Here is a 22,581-nt window from a genome sequence, read left to right as displayed (position 1 = left end):
GCCTTAATACTGAGGCAAAGAGAGTCCTACTCAGAAAGTCCTTTCGTACATCTACAACCCATAGGCTGCTGGCTATACCTGCATCCTATAGGGCACTGGCTAGGACATCCTGTAGGTGCTGGCTAGGTTTTGTTCTAGCAGTTTCAATGTTTCAGCTTTCACACTTAGGTCTTTGATCGACTTGGCATTAGTGTGTGTGCAAGATGTTTGATTGGCTCTAGTGCGATTCTTCTGCATGTGGACCTCAGTTTTCCCAGCAACATTTGTTAAAGATGCTTTTATTTCTTTAGTTTTTATGTCTGGTATCTATGAAGTTATGTGAACTCATGCTTGGGTGTTCATTTTTCCCCATTGGTATACATGTCTGTTCTTTGTGCCAGTAGCATATTGTTTCTATTACTACGGCTCTAATATATCTTAAGATCTAGAATGGTAATCCCTCAGCCTTGTTCTTTTTATTCAGGATTATTTTACCTATCTGGGATCGTTTGTATTTTCCTATGAATTCTAGGACAGCTTCTTTTATTGTGGTGGTGAATGAGATAGGAATTTTGATTGGGATTGTATTAAATCTGTTAATAGTTTTGGTTCAGTGATTATCTTCACAATCTAAATTCTACCAATTCATGAGCATAGGATTTTTTTCTCCTGCTTTCTGGTGTCCATGTGTTTTTCCTTCAGGGTTAAAGTTTGCATTCTGGAGGTCCTTCACTTCCTTTATGTCCATTCCTAGATATTTGAGTGCACTGTACATGGCAGTGTGTTCGTGATCTCCTCTCCAGACTTGTTCCTGGTGAATGGAAAAGCTATTGATTTCTGCAAGTTGAATCTGTATCCTGTCACATTACTGAATTTTTAAAAAGTCATTCATAGACATTTTCTGGAAGAACTTTGGGATCTCTAGCGTACACTATCATGTCATCAGCAAATAGGGGGTTGTTTGATTTCTTCTCTCCTCCCCTGTATCCCTTTAATTTTCTTCTCTTGCCTTACTGACCCAGCTACTATTTTGAGAAAGTACTGAAAATGAGAGGGGAGAGTGGGCATCCTTGTTTCATTCCTAACTTCAGTGGGATTATTTCAAGCTTTTCTCCATTGAGGACTAGGTTGGCTGTGGGTTATTATGTTGATGTATGTCTCCTGTAGCCCTACCTTCTCTTAGGACTTTTATTATGGAGGCAGGTTGAATTTTGTCAAAGGCTTTTTCTGCATCTATTGAAGTGATGATGCTATTTTTGTCTTTAAGTCCGTTTATGTGATTTATTACCTTTATGTTATACTGACCTACGTTATGCTGATGAATGTTAACTGTCCCTGAATTTCAGGCAGGGACAAAGGAGACTTGGTCATGGTGTGTAATCTTTTTGATCTATGACTGTATCTTCTTTGCCAGTAGTCTATTGAGTATTTTTGTGTTTATGCTTATCAGGAATATTTGCCTTTTCTAGTGTGTGTGTGTGTGTGTGTGTGTGTGTGTGTGTGTGTGACTAATTTTACTTTTTCTTTTTCCAAGAATGATTCCATTTAAAGAGGAGAGTCCTGGTTTTGGTAGTAGAACTGAATGGCCTCATAAAAGGAGCCTGGGAATGCTCCTCTGTTTCTTTCTTTTTGTAAACATTGTTTAGGAAGGATTCACTGTAGATATTGGACGTATTCTGCCATAGATTCTTCTGGACTTGGAATTTTTTAAGCTAGAAGGCTTTTTTTATTGCTATTTTTATTTCCTCATTTGTTATGGGCCTGTTTTTGTTGTTGACTTCTTCTTAGTTTAATTTTGGTTGTTGGGGTGAATCTGGCAATTCATTCTTCCTTCTGGGTTCTCCAGCTTCATGAAATATGGTTTTGAAAATATTCGCTTGAAATATTTTGAATTTTTGTTGTTTTATAAGGTTTTCCTTGTTCATTTTAGATTGTGTTAATTTGGGTCCTCTCTTTTACTTTGTTGGGCCTAGGGTCTGTCAATCACCATCTTCCTTCTCCTCTTCTCCCCCCTCCCCGCCTCTTCCTCTCCCCCTTTCCTTCTCCTCTTCTTTCTTTTTCTCCTTCTTCTCCCTCTCCCCCTCCCCTCTCTTCCCCCTCCTCCTCCTCCTGCTGCTGCAAAGGTTTAGGAATAATTGAAGAGTAGCACCCAAGACTCAAATAGTATGCAAAAACAAAGAGAACTTATTCTGCAGCATGCAGTGGTCTACCATTTATCAAAATGACAACCTCAGGGTGAGCTTGCAGGCCCAATTTAAAGCCAATTCCATGGAGGGGTAGGTGACGTTTATCCTCTCTATCTGTAGGGGAATCTCTTGGATTGGCTAGGGTTCTAGAACTTTCCAGAACCATTTCTGATTATTTTTCCTCAAGCCAGATGGTGGCTAGCATTTGCTTGGCTTTAGTTTTTCCTTTAGTTTTTCAGTTCTGGGAAACAGAAACTTAGTCTTCATCCCCTGAACTGGCATTTCGAAGCCTGTCATGGTGTCAACTTGGCTCAACCCGCTCCTCTTCCTCTTCCTCTTCCTCTTCCTCTTCCTCTTCCTCTTCCTCTTCCTCTTCCTCTTCCTCTTCCTCCTCTTCTTCTGCTCCTGCTCCTCCTGCTCCTCCTGCTCCTCCTGCTCCTCCTCCTTCTCCTCCTCCTCCTCTTCCTGCTGATGTTGCTTCTGCTTCTGCTTTTTGTTTTCTGAGACAGAGTTTCTTTGAGTAACCCTGGCTATCTTGTAATTCTGTCTCTCATGCTGACCTTGAATTCACAGAGATTTGCCTGCCTCTGTCTTCTGAGGGCTGGGAGTAAAGGCATGTGCCAACATTGTCTGCCATTTTTTTTTTAATCTTCTCAACCAGTTCTTAGATTCACTGATTCTCAGTATTGATTTCTTTGTTTCTATTTTTATTGATTTCTTCTCTAACAGTTATTATTCTTGCCACTGATTGGGTTTGGATTTGGTTCGTTCTTGTTTTTCCAAATTTTTAAATTGTGTCATTAAATCATTTATTTGTTGATTTTGTATTTTTTTCATATAGGCACTTAAAAATTTCAATTTCCCTTGTAGACCTTCTTTCAGTGTGTCCAGGAGATTTTTTTCAATGTCTTTTCATATTTATTTAATTTCTAGAAATTTAATTCCTTTTCTTCTTTGACCCATTTATCATTCAGCAATGAGGTGTTTAACTTTCATGAGTTTGTGTAGTCACCAGAGATTCATTCGATGACAGTTTTAAATTTTATTGCATTGCTGTCAGATAGGACACAGGAGTTATTTTAATCTTTAAATTTTTTTCTTTAATTAATTATTTTTTTATTTACCTTCCATCTATTGTCTCCCTTCTTTGTTCCCCCTCCCATAGTGTCTCATCCCATTCCCCCTCACCCTTGCTATGAGAGGGTGCTCCCTTCCCCCTCCATACATCCCCCTTCCCTGGGACCTCAAGTCTCTCAAAGATTAGGCTCATCTTCTCCCACTGAAGCCAAGCCAGGCACCTCTGCTCTATATGTGCTGAGGGCCTCAGACCAGCCCGTGTATGCTGCCTGGTTGATGGCTCAGTCTCTGGGAGTTCCCATGGGGCTGGGTTAGTTGAGACTGCTGGTCTTCCTATGGGGTTGCCCTCCCCTTCAGCTTCTTCAATCCTTCCCTAGTTGAACCATAGGGGTCCCTGACTTCAGTTCAATGGTTGGGTGTAAGTATCTGCTTCTGTCTCAGTCGGCTGCTGGTAGGGCCTCTCAGAGGACTGCCATGCTAGGCTCCTGTCTGTAAGCAGATCATAGCATCAGTAACAGTGTCAGGCCTTGGTGCCTCATCGTGAGATGGATCCCAATTTGGGCCCATCACTGGGCAGCCTTTCCCTCAGTCTCTTCTCCATTTTTATCCCTGTAGTTCTTTTAGACTGGAAAAATTTTGGGTCAGAAATCTTGACTGCAGGTTGGTAAGCCCATCACTTGTCTTGAGGCCCTGTCTATTTACTGGAGGTGGACTCATCAAGTTTCCTCTTCCCACTGTTGAGCATCTTGGCTAAGGTCAGCCCCATTGAGTCCTGGAAGTCTCTCACATCCCAGGTCTCTAGGACTTTCTAGAGGGTCCCCTCACCTCCCACTCTCAGAATCTGTATATTTCCATTCATCCTCCTGGCCCTCAGGGCTTCTCTCCTGTTCCACCCCAATATCTGATCCTGTTCCCCTTTCCCCTCCCCTCATATCCTCTGCATCCTGTGATTATTTTGTTACCCCTTCTAAGTGGGATTGAAGTATCTTCACTTGGGCCTTCCCACTTGTTAAACTTTTTATGGTCTGCGGGTTGTATCCTGGATATTCTGTCCTTTTTGGCTAATACCCACGTATCAGTGAGTACATACCATGCATGGCCTTTTGGGTCTGAGTTATGTCACTCAGGATATTTTCTAGTTCCACCCACCTGCAAAATTCATAATGTCCTCATTTTTCATAGCTGAATAGTATGCTATTGTGTAAATGAACCACATTTCCTATATCCATTCTTTGGTGGAGGGACATCTGGGTTGTTTCCAGCTTCTGGCTATTATAAATAAGGCTGCTATGAACATAGCATATCCTTGTGGGATGGTGGAGCATCTTTTGGGTATATGCCCAGGAATGGTATAGCTGGGTCTACATGTAGAACTATTTCCACTTTTCTGAGGAACTACCAGGTTGATTTCCAGAGTGGTTGTACCAGTCTGCAATCCCACCAGCAAAGGAGGAGTGCTCCTCTTCCTCCACGTCCATCCAAGTGACCAGCATTTTCTGTCACTGGAGTTTTTTGATCTTAGCCATTCTGATGGGTGTACGGTGGAATCTTTTTTATTGTACATGTCCCTCATTTCCTTGATTAGACCTATTCTAAAATATTTATTTATTTTTGAGGATGATTTAAATGAGGTTGTTTTTCATGATTTCTTCCTTAATATGTTTGCCATTAGCATATAGGAAGACTACTGATGTTAATATATTAATTTCATGTCCTGTTGCTTTGCTCAATGTATTGATCAGCTATAGGAATTTTCTGGTGGTGTCTTTAGGGTATTTTATGCATGTATAGAATCATATAACCTGCAAATAAAGGTATTTTGATAAGACTTAGCTAAGACTTTAAGTCCTGTATTGTACAGTAGTGTTTCTGATTTTAGTGGAAATACTTGGCAGTTTCCCTCCATTTTCTCCAAGCATGAGCTTGTTTGTAGGCCTTTGGGATATGTTCCCTACATCCCTAGTCTCTTCAAGATTTTCTGTCACTTTTTTTAAAATCATTGACACTATAATTGTATTTCACCCTTACCTTTCTTTCCTCCAAACTTTCCTACCTATCCCTCCTTGCTGTCTTTAAAATTTGTCCTCTTTATTCTTAAATTAATATAAATATATTAAGTCAATATATATTTTTCTAAATATAACCTGTTTAGTATATACAATGTTACTTGTATTTGTGTCTTCAGGGCTGATCGTTTGGTACTGTATAACTAGTTGGTGGGTATGCTTGTTTCTGGGAAAGACTATTTCTCTCACTCTTGGCATTCCTGAGTTGTGAAGGCCTCCTGGGCTTTCTTGTATCCACATTAGCATGTTTGTTGTTAACAGTTTTCAGCTCATTCTTAAGCAGTCATGTTAGTGAGCCTTTATGACTGTAACTTCTGAATTACTAGGAGACACAGTCTCACTGAAAGTTCTTTGATCTTCTGGCTCTTTAAATCCTTCTGCTCCTATCCCCATAATATTTTTGGAGCCTTAGGTGTGATAGTATTTTATAGGTATATCCACTCTGCATTTTGATTGGTTGTGGGTTTTTTTGTTTGTTTGTTTGTTTTTGTTCTTTGTAGTGATCCCCAGCTTTTGCAAAGAGAAGTTTCCTTGATGAGGGAGTGGAGACTACATTTACCTGTGGGTATTAGGACAAATTATTGTTAGGGATTACTTTAGTAAAGTAGCGGTGGTAGGTTCTCATCCAATACCCTTGACTTCACTAGCACTGAGCAGTTATCTAGGTTTCCAGCACAGCCATGGTTTCCCTCCTGCTGAGTGTGTCTAAGTACAATTCAAGAGCTGTTGGTTACCACCAAGGTCTTAGTGCCACTACTGCACTCCTAGGCTACGATGCCATTCTGGTCATTGTTGTGGTTCACAGGCATCACAACTGGGTAGGAAAGTTAGTTTCTTCCCTCTTTTGGTAGCCTGCATGGTGCAGGATTTTGGATTTTGTCAATGGCTTCTTCTGTATCCAATGAGATGCTCATGTGATTTCTGATCTCCAGTCCATTTGTATGAAGGATTATATTTATTCAGAAGTGGTATCATTAAGTGGACTGAGTGAATTTTATAAAAGGACACATGAAGCTGTTGGAGTAGGAGAGGTGGTGAGGAAAGGAGAGGAACTAGACAAAAGAGAATGGAAGGTAGGCTTTTTCATACATTATACACATGCTTGAAATTCTATAACAGTAAAAGCAATAAACCAAAATCTTTATTAAAACCTATTTTCATATCCCAAATTGTCTTATTTTATTCAACTGTTTGTGTTGTATCGGTCTTCATACAGGTGTTTATTCATACTCTCTTTGAATTCTTTGTATATATTTATAACTGTTATTTTGTGTCTATTGTCCTGTGGGTCTTCTGAATTTCCTTTCTCAGAGAAAGCTAACCACAGACATAATGCTTTGGTTCTTTGTGCTATGTTTTCATAGTGTGACTTGGACATCGGGCGTTGGCCATTGGCCGGGCCTTTTGACACGGTATCTATACTACCAATGTTGAGTGCAGTGCACTTGGGTCTTTATTTGCTGCTGCCCAGCTGGGCAGATTTTGAACCTTCTGGACTTGTATTTGTGGCTCCATCTTGGCCACTCAGTGGGATGTACTACTGGGATATCAGAAGTTATTCTTGTTCAGCTTAGGCAAGACGAGTCTCTGATCACATTAAGGAACTTTCTATGGCGCTAAGGTTCTCCCTGAAGTCCCTCAGAAACTGAAGTTGGAGAGAGACAGAGGTGAGAACCATTGTGGTGCACAGGCATTTAACCTAGGTCTTCAGTTGACCACCTTAGAATCCGAGTGGGTAAGGGAAGAACAGGACTCCCCTGGAGTGCACCAAGGACTCAGAGCTCCAGACAACGGACACTGGAGGTCACCACGGAGGGTCTGTCAGCGCTACCTGTGGAACATATGAATGGCTCAGGCCACATATGCTTAGGTAATGGGGATTTGGGATCACTGGAGGGGAGGTGTATGCATCTTTTAGTTTATAGGTCTTTAGATAACAGCTTAGGATTGTGTTGGGATGGGGTACATAGATCCTCAGAGTTTCCTCCTTTATTAAAATACCATTGTGAAAATGTGGCAATATGCAGCTGAGGGTTTGTTCTGAATATATTTCTAGATGATAAAAATTGGAGAAGTCACCAATTAAACAATGATTACCCAATATACAGTTTTATATGTTCACGTTTTTTTTGTGTGTGTGTTTGCATTATCAATATCCAATGTGTGGGTTAAAGATAAACATTTAGAACAATATTTTTGAGTAGGTTAAATACATTTCACACACACTCTATGCCAGCCTTTTGTTTAGGAGACCTCTCACTCCTTTCATAAACAGTGGTTATTATTAAGTTCACTTGAAAGATGAGTTGATATTCTGAGGTTGCGAGACCATTTGAGAACTAGAGTATAGATTTTAATATTATTTATTTTTGATTATGTATAACTGTCTGGGTGTGAGTTCTGTGTGCAAGTGACCATAGAGTTCAGGAGCTGGCATCAGACAGTCTGTAGCAGGAGTTACAGGTGATTGCTAGTTACCCAGCATGGGTGCTGGGAACAGACCTGTAGCTCTCTGTAAAAGAAGTGTGTTCTCTTAACCACTGAACTCTCTTTCCAGCTCCAGGGGCAGAATTAAAATTCAATTTTGATTCCAAAGCTATACTTTCCTTACTCTACCAAAGTTCATACCAAAGGAAATACGATTCTAGATTTAGCAATACATATGATGTGGTATATATTTTTGTATGGGCACCACAAAGCCATAAGAATAAAAATGATAAAATTTTAACACTATGTCAATTTTTTCACGTGGAAGATGTTTAATGGTGGAGACAAGGGAGGGTGGTAAGAGAGAGAGAAGAGAGAGAGAGAAAAAAAGAGATGTAGAGAAAGAGAAGAGTAAAGGCCGACCATGAGAATGTAGAGAGAAGGGGGGAGGGGAATGAGGAGAGAAGGGACAAAGGTCGAAGAGAGCAAGAGCAAGAGACTGTATCAATTTTTAAAAGACAAAGTTATAAAATCTAAAATTTGGACTGAGAAATATCATTATTGGGATTGCTTGGTTGTGTGTTAACATCATTGAGTACATGTAGCTATGCAGTCAGTGCCCCACAGATGAGAAGGGTAGTACGAAATATTAAGTGTCAATTCTATGTGTTTTTTCTACTTTCTTCTTTTTTAAATTTTCCACAAAGGTATCTTGTTCTATTTATCCAAAACCCACTAAGTTTGAAAAAAAAAACCCGCATATGAGCATTATTTCCCTCTCTTGCCTCTGAGATTTCAAAAGTAGGTTTCAGGTTGAGAAGAACCAATTATGTCTATCTTCTCGTTGGTCACATTTTTCTTTTCTTTTCTTTTTTTTCCGGAGCTGGGGACCGAACCCAGGGCCTTGCGCTCGCTAGGCAAGCGCTCTACCACTGAGCTAAATCCCCAACCCTGGTCACATTTTTCATGTGGAGCTGTGACTCACTCTATTGCATTGCAATTTTAAAAAATGATGCGTTTTAACAATAAAGAAATCTAGAATGAAGCGAGATGCTATGACTTCTGTCACCTTTTTGTTTTACTTTAATCCTATCTTCTTATATTTGGTTGCATGGTTCTGGCACGGTAATTAAGTTGACTACTATATTTAACTATTACTAATGTACAATTTCAAAATAGTTACTTTACAAATCAGCTTACTTAGGTTTTTAACGTTAAAACAATGCCGTTGCAGAGCGGTGTTTTAGAAAGTCTATCATCGTGATCGGACTGTATTTTCTTTCATCTTCTTTTAGGTGATCATAGCCTTTTGGTTCCGCACAGTCATAGGGATATTGAATTTATTTGGGATAGAAAGTAAGACCTGCTGGAACGTCACCAGAATGGAGCCTCTTAATGAAGTTCAGAGCTGTGAAGGCACGTGTCCTCCTCAACGTTGCTGTGTGCTTGCCCATGTTTTCATAGACAGCTGTTTTAAGATTTATTGGAAACTGTTATCAATTCTATTCAAGGCATTATAGAAATGTTTTATCTCAATAAGTATTTTTACTTTCAACTTGTTTTCTGAAGAGGCTACGTACTTAATAATTTAAGGACTTAATAGATTAGAAGTTTAACTAGAGTACCATTATATCCAATGTAAGGTACTCTTGAGTAGAAGTCCATTTAAGAATGAGATAGTACAATTTATTTGGGATAATATTAGTACATACTTTTAGGTGATAAAGACCCAAATATGTACTTGCAGTAGTTACGTATTATTTGATGCTAATAATCTGCTATTATAAATACTGCTTTACCCTTGATCATTGTACTAGAGGAATTTTAATGAAACTCTCTATGTCTTCTATATTGGAATCCTTGCCAGACAAATTAAAAACAAAACAAATGAACAAACAAAAGAGCCTTGAGAATTATGTGACAGTTTTCCAGCTGTCCCTGTGACTCTACCATAGCCACATAGAAACATGTATCAAACATAGAGGTGCCTTCCAGGTCTTCAAACATGACTATTTTTCCACAATATTGCCACTTTCTAAACTTACTTAACTCTTAGAATATGAAAAAAATTTGACTTTTCCATATTTTTAAAAACTGATTCACTTGAAAACCTAAGATGATGCTGGTGGAGGTTGTTTAAGGAGTGATTATATTTTGGACTTTTTGCAGCACACAAGATTGGAGGCTATAGCTTATCAAACATTAGACTTTGTAATGTGTCCATCATCAAAAATGTACAAGCTTTTCTGAGGGTTGAAAGGCATGACATTGTACATGTGTGGGCATATGTTAAGTTTCCAATCACCAAGAGGCCAGTGTTTGGTATTTGGAGTGCACAGAAAAGCTGGGAGACATTGGTGTTCAACTCAAGACAGCATATGCTACCAACAGGCTGCTAGCAGTTATGTGGGTAGTGCACATTACAAATGTCCAGATGTTGGGAATGTCATTGAGGGCAGACCACACTGGACAACATGTTGGCTGGGGATGCTCACTGTATTTAGTGACGACCCATAAGAGATCCACATGCTGAAGCATCACTGTCAGCTGCATGAACAGCTCATGTGTGAGGGGTAGAGGTGGGTTTCATGCAGTCAGATAGATCACTGATATTCTCTGGTCAGTTTGGAAGAAAGATCACTGCAGATGTCTGGATTTAAGAAGCAGTTGGGACTAGGGTATTTGATGAGAAGAAGGATGCTGAAGAGTCATGTAATTCGCTTCTAGTTTGAGTCTTTGGACTGACAGGGCTGGATTCTGTTTCACTGCATGTATTGGAACCTAATGACCCTGAGCTGGAAATACCAAGTAGGCATGTGGCTGTAGAAGCTCAGAAATGAGAAAGAGCTCTAGTCTGAATATAGACTTGCTACCACTTGTGCATGGATGGCAACTGGACATAGAAAGAACATGTGACAGAGGCTGTGTGGACTCGGGATGAAAGGGTTAATGAACCAGAGCAAGCAGGGTCACATAGTTTGTCTCCCAGCAGGCAAAGCAGCATGATATTGTAAGTCACCTCAGTTTTAAATAGTGTTTTCTCAAACACAAAAACCCTTCATACCCGTCGGTCTCAAAACTTTGCCCCGGAGTTGTGTGGAATGATGATATAAAACACACAGGAAGTGATGTACACGCCAACAAACCATATGTGTCATGCATGTTAACATGACGTCTGCAGCATGAGCGAGGGTCTTCCTCCAGGTTAGGGACTTGCTACACTGATCTGGGGGCCTAGGAAGGACAGAAGTGGCTCCAGGGAATTCTCCAAGCTTTTCTACTGAAGTCCCAGATACTGAACAGCAGCATTTGAATTAATGTGAGCCGCAGCACCCATTACATTACAGAAACTTGCCATCAGGGGAAAGTGCAAATGTAACCAAATATGCACTGTAGGAGCTGTGGCTGGGGAAGACCTGCCCTTGGTCCCTGAGTTAGCAAATTAATCAATGCACTGTGGAGATGAAGATGACTGCAGCATTTACGAGTAAGCATGAGAGGAAATGTGTTTAGCACTTTTATAAGTTCTCGATTAAAAAACACTGAAATGAAATCCCATTGCTCATTAAGTACTGAATAACCTGTGTTTTTTTTTAAGGATTGGGAGACCCAGCTTGCTTTTACATTGGAGTAATTTTTATTTTAAATGGGCTAATGATGGGCTTGTTCTTCATCTACGGTACATACCTGAGGTAAGACTAGTAAAGAGAGTGACCCTGGAAGGACTGGTTGATACCCATTGACTAAGTGAAGAGGAAACTTAATGAACCCAATGGACTAGTTTAGGGAATTGTCTAGAACTGGTTTTTCATAACCAATGCTATGTAAGCAGAAATGAGTCACCCCTAAAGAACGCCTACGAGCCTCCCTTTTTCCCTTTTGGAGATTTTGGGAAACTGTTTGGAGTATACATGTGTGTAGTCTGAGATCATGAAGTTGATTATGGCAATCACATATTACGTGTCCCCTCTCCATTGCTCCTTAGGAGAGTCAAGTGAGTTAGCTTCTGTCACTGAAAATTACAGCAAAGTCAACCTTGGTTATATCTAGGAACTGCAGGCTCAGCTTTCCCTTCTCTGCTTCTTCTTGTTTTCACTTGAATGTGCTGTCTGGAGTCATCCTGTGACTTGGGGTGGAAGGAAGACCATAAAATAGCAGTTATATCTGGCTCTATCCAGCCCAGCAACCTCGCACTGCTGAAATAGTGCCAACAGATGATTCATATTTTCATTTGTGTTGAGTGATACAGTATATACCTACATTGCTTGACTACTGTTTCAGACATCTTGTTTCTTTCAGTGGAAGATACTCCCAAAGATGTTAGCCTTCTTTACATTTATATGATTCTTGAATCACATAAAATTAGAAATAAAATCTGGACTTAGGGCCTGGGGACAGTGTCTCAGCAAGTCTTCTATTCCTCCCCACCTTATATTTCTAGACAGGATCTCTCACTGAACCTGAAGATCACTGATTGGGTAGCCATTCTAGCCAACAAGCACTCTTGCTTGACCTTTCTGTCTCTACCTCTCAAGCATTTTATATAAGTACTGGGGATCCAAATTCATGACCTTAAGTAGAGCTTTGGGGATGATTGGATGGGGAACCACGAAACTAGATCTCTCAATATCTCTTTGAACAACAATCAACTTCAAATGCTCAAAGATAAACTGTAATATCATACCAGAAATCCTGAGGTTGCTACAGAGAAATACTGAGCAATAGAGGCATAAGTAAGGACTTTCTGAACAGGATACTAATATCCCAGGAAATAATTGCTATTTTGGACAGTCATGCTAATTAAATTCAACAGGTCTGGTGAGATCTAGAGCAGCTAAGCAGGGCTGATCCTGGTTAATACATGGAGGGAGAAAATAATTACAGTAATCAACAAATTGAATTGTATGAAATAGAAAAGGTTTTTGCACAACAAAGGCAATAATTTGCAGAGTTCAGACACAAACTACATAATGGGAGAAACATACGGAAAGACTCAAAGTAAACGCACCAATGAGTTTCTTGCAAATCCATCTTTATTGCAGCACTCGTCATGTATCCAGAAATAGAAACAGCCTAGTTATAGCAACCGATAAACTAAGAAGGGGAATGCGGCACATTAGACACAATAGAATAACTTTGGCCCTGAAAAGGAATAAAATCATGACATTTGCAGCAAGATGAATGCAACTCAAAATGATTAAGTTAAGCAAAAAAAAAAAAAAAAAAAAAGCCAGACTCAGAAAAACAAAACAAAACAAAACACAAGCAAAACAAAACAAAACAAAAATTTCCAAACCAAAAATTTAACAAACTTCAGGAGAAAGCCTGATTTCAATAAAAGTATAAGGGTGTACACATGTTTATGTGTGTGCACGTGCATGTGAGTGTGCTTGCTCCTAAGTCATGAAACCAGAAGGGAAATTTTGAGAAGTGAAGAAGGCTCTAAAGAGTGGTAAAAACCAGAAAGAGTAAAGTAGAAGGCTGGGGAGAAATGGAACAGTAGTTACAATGTCTGGCTGCTCGAACAGAGTCCACATTCAGTTCCTGGACCCAGGTTGGACAGTTCCCAACCACCCAACCACTCCTATTTCAGGGGCTCCAATGTCCTCTCTGACCTGTGCAGGCACACGCACACATACAATGCACATACAGACGAGCAGACGTGGGAACTGACTGGGAAAGGAAAGAGAACCAATGGAGGAGGGGAGAGTTTAGGAGCGGAGAGTAGGGGAGAAAGTAGCTTAGTGACACATCAATGGAAATGTGCCATGACAAAGTGCTAACCTAAATAAAACGTAAAAGTAGCAATGAGAGTGCTGTACAGATATGTGGTGGACGTCATTCAGCTATAAATAAAAACGAGATTATTTCATCTGCAAGAAAGTCTATGGAACTGGACAGTACCATCTTATGTGAAACAAACCAAGAAATACAAGTACTATGTTTTCTTTTTTAGGTAGATTTAATCTAGATTTTAAAAATATGAAGTGAGTCATGAAATTTAGAAGGAATCCTGTTGTTGGGAGACAGGGGCCTATTAACGTAGGGAACAACAGTAAAACAATGGGGGGTGGGGTGGCCCAGTGGTTATGAACACTTGCTGTACTTGTAGACTGACTGGTGTTCGGGTTCCGGCACCCACATGGCAGGTCACAAGCATGTGTAGGCCCAGTTCCAGATGACATGACACCCTATTCTGGCCTCTTTGGGCCCCAGACTTGAATGGGCATGCACACATATGATGTACACACATGACAGAAAACATATATATGCATAAACAACAAATGAATAATGATAAATAATATTACATTTATTAAATATGAATTTATTAACATAAATTTATAAAGATAAATAACACATGAATAATAATAAATGAAAATAATAAATGCTTCTTTAAAGTTTAAAAAAAGGGTGAGTAATGAGGGAAAAGAAAACCATGCACACTGTGAGTCTCTGGGTCTAGATTTATATAGAGATATAATAGCTTATATAATGCAGGTTTTACATTAACTACACACACATATACACACACATAAATATGATATATGAAACACAAAAACAGAAGGTACCAACAAGAATACAAAATGGGAAAGGAAGAAAAGAGCATAATGGACTGGATGTGTGCAAAGCAAAATTATATATATACATGTGCCCTCTAAAATATCATAATGAAGCTGTTATGCTATATGCTAGCTACATTTCTACAATAAAAATCGAAAGTATTTGACATAAGTTCCCTTCTGATCAGTGGGCCTTCTGACACCCTTTCACCCCTCCACACCTCTTCCATAGTTTATTACTTTTTTACTTCTGTTCAGTGGTCAGGGTTATTACCACCCCCTGCTGTTTTTCCTTCAATTTCCCATCTCATTTCTTCTTCCTCCTTCCATCCCATCAATGTCTACTGTGTCCTAAACTGAGCCAACACTGATAATTGAGCACACACATAATCTAAGGTAGAATCTACCGGCTTGGTTTCTATAGTCAGCGGCCTAGCATGTGGGCCACAGCTGAGCTTGTAACACGACAGGAGACACTCACCGCACAGCACGGGTTTGACCATCTGTGATGAGTATTAGCACTCTAGGTCTGCAGTGAAAAGTCTACAGTGTGGCTTCCGTCAGAGTATTTTCTTTTTTTCTTTTCCTTAGGAGTTTGCAACCTTGTTTTTATTTTTATATTTTTAATTAATTAATTAATTTCTACACTCCAGATTTTATTCCCCTCCTGGTCCACCCTTCAACTGTTCAGCATCCCATACTCCTCCCTGTTCCTCCCACTTCCCTGTCTCCACAAGGATGTCCCCACCCCACCCACCCCACCAGACCTTTTTGTGAGTGCCCCATAGCCTCAGTAATGGTGTCAGGTCTTGGGACCTCGCCTTGAGCTGGATCCCACTTTGGGCCTGTTGCTGGACCTTCTTTTCCTCAGGCTTTTCTCCATTTCCATACCTGCAGTTCTTTCAGACAGGAACAATTATGGGTCAGAGCTTAGGCTGTGAGATAGCAACCCCATCCCTCCCTTGATGCCCTGTCTTTCTGCTGGAGGTGGGTTCAGTAAGTTCCCTCTTCCCACCTAGGGCATTTTATCTAGGGTCAACCCCTTCTTTGAGTCCTGAGGGTCTCTCACTTCCCAGGTCTATGGTATATTCTAGAATGTCCTCCCAACTTCCTTCCTCCTGAGGTCACCTGTTTCCATTTTTTCTGCTGGCCCTCAGGGCTTCAGTCCTTTCCCCCTATCCAATACCAGATCATGTTCCCCTCTTCCCCCACCCCCATCTCTTTTCCCTTCCCTGCCCCTCCCTTTCCTCCCTTGTGGTTGCTTTCTTCTCTCTCCCAACTGGGACTGAGGTGTCCTCACTTGGGCCCTTCAGCTTGTTGACCTTTTTGAGTTCAATGGACTGTATCCTGGGTATTCTGTACTTTTTTTTTTTTTTGGCCTAATGTCCACCTGTAAGTGAGTACTTACCATGAATGTCCTTTTGGGTCTGAGTTACCTCACTCAGGATATTTTCTAGTTCCATCCATTTCCCTGCAAAACTCAGGATGTCCTCATTCTTAATAGCTGAGTAGTACTCCATTGTGTAAATAAATGAACCATATTTTCTGTATCCATTCTTCTGTCATGGGACATCTGGGTTGTTTCCAGCTTCTGGCTATCACAACCGTCAGATTATTTTCAGTACGTCAAACAATTAAGAGTTAGTGCTAAGAGAAACTGTTAGCCCTTTAGCTTTAGTCCCTCAGTTAAGCCTAATTTCAAAAGACAAAACTGGACTCCATTTACATTATTGATATAATGGCATACAGACAAAAGTGCTAAGCTGTATGGTTAAAATTATTTTATGCTCACAGTTTATTTAGAAAGTATTTTAATGTGATTATAAAATTGAGATTATATTACATGAACACTTTGTGTCCCTGTACAGTTAGTATTAAAACACCAACTACACAGGCATTTGGGAAATATTGGACTTTTATGGCTTAGTTATTTGTGTTTTAAGCACAGAACATTATGGTTTTTAATTTTGAGATAAGTTTATGAAAAGTACCTGTATGTTGCATTTTTTATAGTTTTTATTGGATATATTACTTATTTGAACTTCAAATGGTATCCCCTTTACCTGTTTCCCCTCTGATAAGCCCCTATCCCTCCTCCCTCCCTCTGCTTCTATGAGGGTGCTCCCCCACCCACCCACCAACCCCACCTCCCTGCCCTGGCGTTTCTCTACACTGGGACATTAAGCCTTCCCAGGACCAAGGGCCTCTCTTCCCATTCATGACTGACAAGGCCATCCTCTGCTACATATTCGCCTGAAGCCATTGGTCCCTCCATGTGTACTCATTGGTTGGTGCAGCTCCTTCGGTCCTTTTTATAACTCCTCCACTGGAGTCCTTATTCTCAGTCCAATGCTTGGCTGCGAGCATCCACATCTATATTTGTGAGACTCTGGCAGAGCCTCTCAGGAGACAGCCATATCAGGCTCCTGTCAGAATGACTTCCTGGCATCCAAAATAATGTCTGGGGCAGTCTCTGGATGGCCTTACCTGCTCCATAGCTTGTCTGCGTATTTCCTCCCTTGAGTATTTGTTACCCCTTTAAGGCATGGAATGACTGTGTACTTTCTTCTTTATTACAGCGGGAGTCAGTTAGGAGGTCTGATTACAGTAGCCTGTTACTTTTTCAACCATGGAGAGGTTTGTTTCCTATTCAATTCTTTTTTAGACATAGAGTGGCTTGTACGAACAAGGAAATATAATCGCTAAGCTAATATGATCACATAGTGTTGGACTGTAATATCTTAAAGTATTTTACCTTGCAAATTGGTATGAGAATCATATTAATCTAAAATTGTAAGTAAGTAAAATCTAAATTATGTGAACTACCAACTGTTTGGTGCTTAGTCTCACACACACATATTCTGTAGACAAATGGTAGCATTGCAATCACCCAGTCAGGCGCTGTACATACACGACGTCATTCAGTGCCTAATAAAACCCTGGTGGGCGAGTGATATCTTCATCCTAACAGTTATGAAAATGAAGTAGAGAGTGACAGGACTTAGCCAAGATTCCAAGTCTATTGCATGGTGAAGCTGGGTGACTTGTTTCCTGTCACTATGTCTTTAAAGCCTCACTTCAAAATACACACCTATCTCTCTTCTCCTTTTGCTGTTTGAGACAGAGTCTCACTATGTTCTCTAGGCTTCAAAACTTCTGATTTTCCCTCATCAGCCACCAAAGCACCAGAATTATATTGCTGGTATATAATGTCTGGCTCTGAAAGTTGTTGTTTTTTTGTTTTAATGGTAGGAACACTTGGCATCAAATCTTAACAGATCTTAATCCTCCTAACTGATTTTTGATTCTACAACACAGTAATTCTAAAGACTTACTGTGTATGCCTGCATGCATACATGCGAGCCTGTGTATGTGCACATCTGCTCGTGTGTGCATGTGCCTATGTCTGTGCCTGAGTCCAGAAGAGGTTGTCATATCTCCTGGAGCTGGAGTTATATAGGCATTTGTAAGCTACTATTTTGGTACTAGGAACTGAACTCCAATCCTCTCGCCTTCAGATCCATCTGCCCAGCCCCAAATTAAACACACAGATCTCGAGAACTTGTCCAAGTCACATAATTGAAATTGCATGTCATTGTTCCCAGTAGTTGGAACGGCATTGGTCTAACAACATCCACACATTTCATTCAGTAGCTTCCCCACTGCTTCTACTGAATTATTCTTCCTTTTTCTGTAACAAAATAATGAATCAAAAACAGGCCTGATACAGTAAGTCATCCCAAACAGACATACCCAGGCCAGAAGGAGCTCCTGGAAACTTTATGATGTGATGAATTCACTCCAGGGCTCTGTGTTCTGGATTCTGTATTAGATGTTGAATGCATGGTAAGGAGAGCGAATCTGAGTACTAACGTTTTGGGATCACATGTGCTATGTAATGGACCAGGTTACACGCAGAAAATGTCTGGATCCTCTGTTATGGTATGCCAATTCAAAAACCAGTTAAAAGAATAAACAAAGTCTCACATAGAATGCTTTAAATATACGCTAATTAAAACCAGTACCTTGTGAAAACCAATACCTTGCCACTCAATAGTCTGCATTTTATTTGGGTGTGCGGGGCTTTGGTAGGCTGAAGTTAAGTTTGGAATACAAACTATTTTTTCAAGGCTTACAAGTTTGGTTTCTTACAAAATTTTAACTTTTTGAGGCTCTTAACAAAGAAATAAGACTCTTACCAGGAGTTGAAGACTTAAATTCTTTCTATAATCTTAGGCTTATAGATTCCATTATCTTACATTTCTCTAACTTAAAAAGCTATGCTTAAATTTATATTACGTTTAAATTTTTATAATTTCAGAATAGAAAAAGTTTTGCAATGTTGTTCCACGTGTCTTAGGACAGTCTAAGCATGAACACAAAAAGTTAAAAATATTTTTATTGTGTTCCTTACTAGCAATTCCCTGTACTTTCAATTGCTTTTAAAATTTATCTCGTGTAGAGTTTATCTGATTGACTTAGAGCCAGTCTTGACAGCTGGTGATGCATATCTATATCAGTTGGAGCTAACTGTGTATAGATTTGCTATTTGCAAATGCTCTATGCTTTCTGTTAAAATGGTTTCCTTGCCCCATCATGTATCTCAAAGCCCCAAATGCCAGGCTCGTGCCTGCAGGGCTGTGCTGTACTCTGGGCCAGTAACCCTCATCCTCCTATCACTGTGTGTTTCTTGGTCCTTTGGGTTAATTGTGTGTGATTCGATATGGTGTTTCTTGTTTCTGAGTTTGACATGACATTTGATAGTGCGTCCCTTAATAGCCGTAGGAGAGATTGTCAAAGGACTAGAAGCTATGCTGAGCAGTGAGAAATAGAATCTGATGAGCCCAGTGTTAAAACTCTGAAAGTAAGCCAACTCCCGAGATTTAGGTAATATTTGCTATAAAATGGAAAATAATGCCAACAGTGTTTTATGGATTCAGGCCACCCGCGTGATGTGGACACCGCCTCTCCGGGAAAGTTTCTCCTATCCATTCCTTGTACTTCAGATGTATGTTTTGACAACTATCCTCAGGTAACTCTAGCCATAAGGCAAAGCTAAATAAACTATTATGTTGCCTTTTATGAAAATATGCTTTAATGTACTAAGTCACAATTATAAAACTGAAGCTATGTTTTATAACTATTTTAAAAATGAACTGAGTAATCAAATAATATCAACATAAATGTATAAACGATTTCTCTTCTGAAAAGGTTACCCTACAGTTTCTAGATAGTAATATTATGGTTTTATTGTGTGAAAAAGTATTTTGCCTACATGTGTGCACATCACCATTCGCACACTGTTTCCTGGTGCCCACGAAAGCCAGAAGAGTGTGTCACATTCCCTGAAAATGGGGATATCTATGGTTGTGAGTCACCATGTGAGTGCTGGGAAGAGAACCTTGGTCTTCTGCAAAAGTTATCACTCCAGCCCCATTCACAGGCTTCTGAGAAACAAGTCATTATGGTCTCAAAGCTAAAATATTTTAGCTTCCCCCACCAAATTATTCTCTTTGAATAAGATTAGTATATGTGTCATAAAAGGGGGCTCCATGTGCAAATGGATTTGGGAACTTGTAAATCTTATATAATCCCAAGGAGTGTACACATACAGTGGAGAGAGAGAGGAGAGAGAGAGTTGTACATGAAAATATACACACATCTAATACATGTCTGAATGATGTTTCTAACAATTCAACCAGTTTCAGATGAATTGTCTTGGACACACTCTCATATGAGTTAAGTTTTTAAGCATTTAAGATGTTTGAGAAATGAAAATGGCAGAGTACTATAAGTAGCTTTGCTAAATGAATAAATTTCACAGGCATTAGTGAAATCTCTTACTGAGAGATCGTGAACATTATCTCCTCTAAACTCCCAGGGAATCAGATAGTTTACTAAGCTTTGCCAGGTTCCACCTCATGTGAAAATCCTTACTTCCCTCCCGCCCTGCTCTGCCTGTCTTCACTGCTCCTGTTCCCCCCATCTCTCTTCCTTCCTCCTTCCCTCTCTCCCTCCCCTTTCCTTCTAAACTTGTGCATCATGTCCATGTCCATAAATGTCTGCATCTACATTTGTATGTATTCAAAAGTACCCATAGAAGCAGGAATCCTGCTGGTTTTAAATAACCACAGAAGATTTGGCACACTCTAGAGCAATTGATTAAGGCCTGCACTTGTTAGCTGACTGGATAAAGGCAGAGTGGGAATCCTGAGATCACCACAGATCTCACAAGGGCTGCTCCCTGATGTGTCACCATTAGGGGTTGAATTTGAATGTGGACATCTGTCTCCAGTTTAGGTCTCAGTGTTCATTCATTACATACTTAGAAAAATTACAGAAGAAGATGCTATCTATCCTTTCTTTTCCCAGGAGATGATGTGTTTTCATCTGAAGTAGTATTAGTCTGGCTAGTGGGGGTGAGGGGGTTCGTACAAAGACATTTAGGACCTTGGCCTTGAAGGCATGCACTCTGACTGAAACCAGTTTTGTGCGAATAAATAGCTTTGTGTCCCCCACAAGTCTTGGCCCACTCCACACCAGCATGTGGGGTTCTTCTCACTGCTTTCTGAATCATGTGACTGACCAGGTGTGGGACAGACTTCCCTGCGTTCCGGTGGACACCATGAGGAACACAGGATTAATGTCACGTCCTGTTTTCTGAACTTTGGCTGGGGGATTAAAACTGAATGGCAAACATTTTTTTTTAAATAAGGAGCTAACGTTATATTTTAAATAATTTAATTTACTGAAAAAAATTGTACAACACTTTTGAAATAATCTAATTTGGTATAAACATTTTAATTGTTTAAGCATTTTAAATAATTTTAGTAAATTGATTTTGAAAATTATATTTTGTAAAAGTTAAGAAGATTTCAGTTAGATTTTTTAAAAAGGTTTAACAAGGGTTCCTTTGTTCTTGAGCCACTGGCTGTCTTTACAGTAGAACTTACGGTGTTACTTTTTTCCATCAAGGGCCTCCACCATCCACAAAAAACACTACATAGCGCTCTGCTTCTCCAATGTCGCTTTCCTGCTTCCTTGGCAGTTCGCTCAGTTTATACTTTTTACCCAGGTAAGGGGGCTCGCTGTAATCTAAACCGAGCACATGTGTACATGCTTGTGCCAGGAGAGGCTTGTAGAATGCTCGTCTTAGTTTGGCTTTTGAGGCTAGCCCCATATTCACTCTGCAGCCCAAGCTGGCCTGGAACGCGCGACTTTCCTGCCCTCACCTCTCAACTGCAGGGGTAACAGAGGCATCTACCACCCCTAGCTGATTTCATTTATGCTCTTAAGGGCAATGAAGTTAAGGGCTGATCATACAATCTTTATTCTGATTTGTATGAGGAGAAAAATTCAAGATCTTGCTTATGTGAATCGAAGCCATATTCTTCTTCCTAAAATACTTATGTGACTAATAGCAAGAAATTATACTTGTAAAGCCGAGTAAAGGGGCAAAATGATATTTTTAGGCAATAAATATTCTCATGTAGGTCCTTCCCACTGACAGTGGTGCTCTATACTGGAAGTCAGGCTTCTGCCATTAACTCTCCATAAATACTGAATTAAGACTTCACCCCAGTCAGCACAGAGCATTTAAAGAATGGTTAAAAGATTCAAAGCTCTTTATTAGTGTTATACTGCAACACAAACCTGTCTATAGTCATATTTGCATAGAAGTATATATATATACATACATATATATACATATATATATACATATATGTATGTATAATGTGTGGGTATTTTAATTGCATGTAACTCTGAGCATGACATGGATTCAGTCCCCGCAGAGGCCAGAAAATCATCATGTTGGAGCTCCTGGAGCTGGAGTTAACTGTTGATTGTTATATGCTGTGTGGGTGCTAGTGTTCCAGGTCCTCTGGAAAACTAGCCAAGTGCTCTTAACCACAGAGCCATGTGTTAGGATAGATTTTAACTTGTCACCTCACTAAATTTATCAATTAAGTAGTACCAGTGAAACTATGTAAGATCTTTACACGGGTCCTAAATTACCTTAGTAATTTTCTGACTATTCAAAGCAATGCAAAGGCTTAATTTTCTTTAATTAATTTAATTTTTTACTTATTTGCCTTACATCCCACTCACTGCCCCCTCCTGGTCACCCCCTCTTCAATCCTTCCTCTCTCCTACCTCCTTTTTTTTTGGTGAGTGTGTGGTGCTCCCTAGATATTCCTCCAACCCTAGCACTTTAAGTCTCTTCAAGGCTAGACTCTTCTTCTCCCACTGAGACCAGACAAGGCAGCCCAGCTAGAAGAACATATT

The 22,581-nt window shown here is 39.9% G+C and overlaps 1 protein-coding gene across 3 annotated transcripts in view; it reads left to right on the top strand.

Moving 5' to 3' along the window:
* The window catches only part of Dpy19l2 (dpy-19 like 2), a 113,612-nt gene that overhangs the window by 11,928 nt on the left and 79,103 nt on the right, over positions 1-22,581 (top strand). For all 3 annotated transcript variants that reach the window (XR_015626403.1, NM_001429433.1, NM_001429432.1), the window contains exons 5-9: positions 9,031-9,151; positions 11,334-11,427; positions 16,875-16,932; positions 19,236-19,327; positions 21,271-21,370. Coding sequence is in view for 2 of the 3 variants with exons in the window: in NM_001429433.1 (NP_001416362.1) it covers positions 9,031-9,151; positions 11,334-11,427; positions 16,875-16,932; positions 19,236-19,327; positions 21,271-21,370 (465 nt within the window). In the remaining variant the exon portion in view is untranslated. The remainder of the gene's footprint in view (positions 1-9,030; positions 9,152-11,333; positions 11,428-16,874; positions 16,933-19,235; positions 19,328-21,270; positions 21,371-22,581) is intronic.

The sequence above is a fragment of the Rattus norvegicus genome, chromosome 8 (assembly GCF_021556685.1).
Source record: "Rattus norvegicus strain SHRSP/BbbUtx chromosome 8, alternate assembly SHRSP_T2T, whole genome shotgun sequence".
Taxonomy (NCBI): Eukaryota; Metazoa; Chordata; class Mammalia; order Rodentia; family Muridae; genus Rattus; species Rattus norvegicus.
Note: the sequence above shows the minus strand (reverse complement) of the source record. Positions and strands in the feature narration are given on the sequence as shown.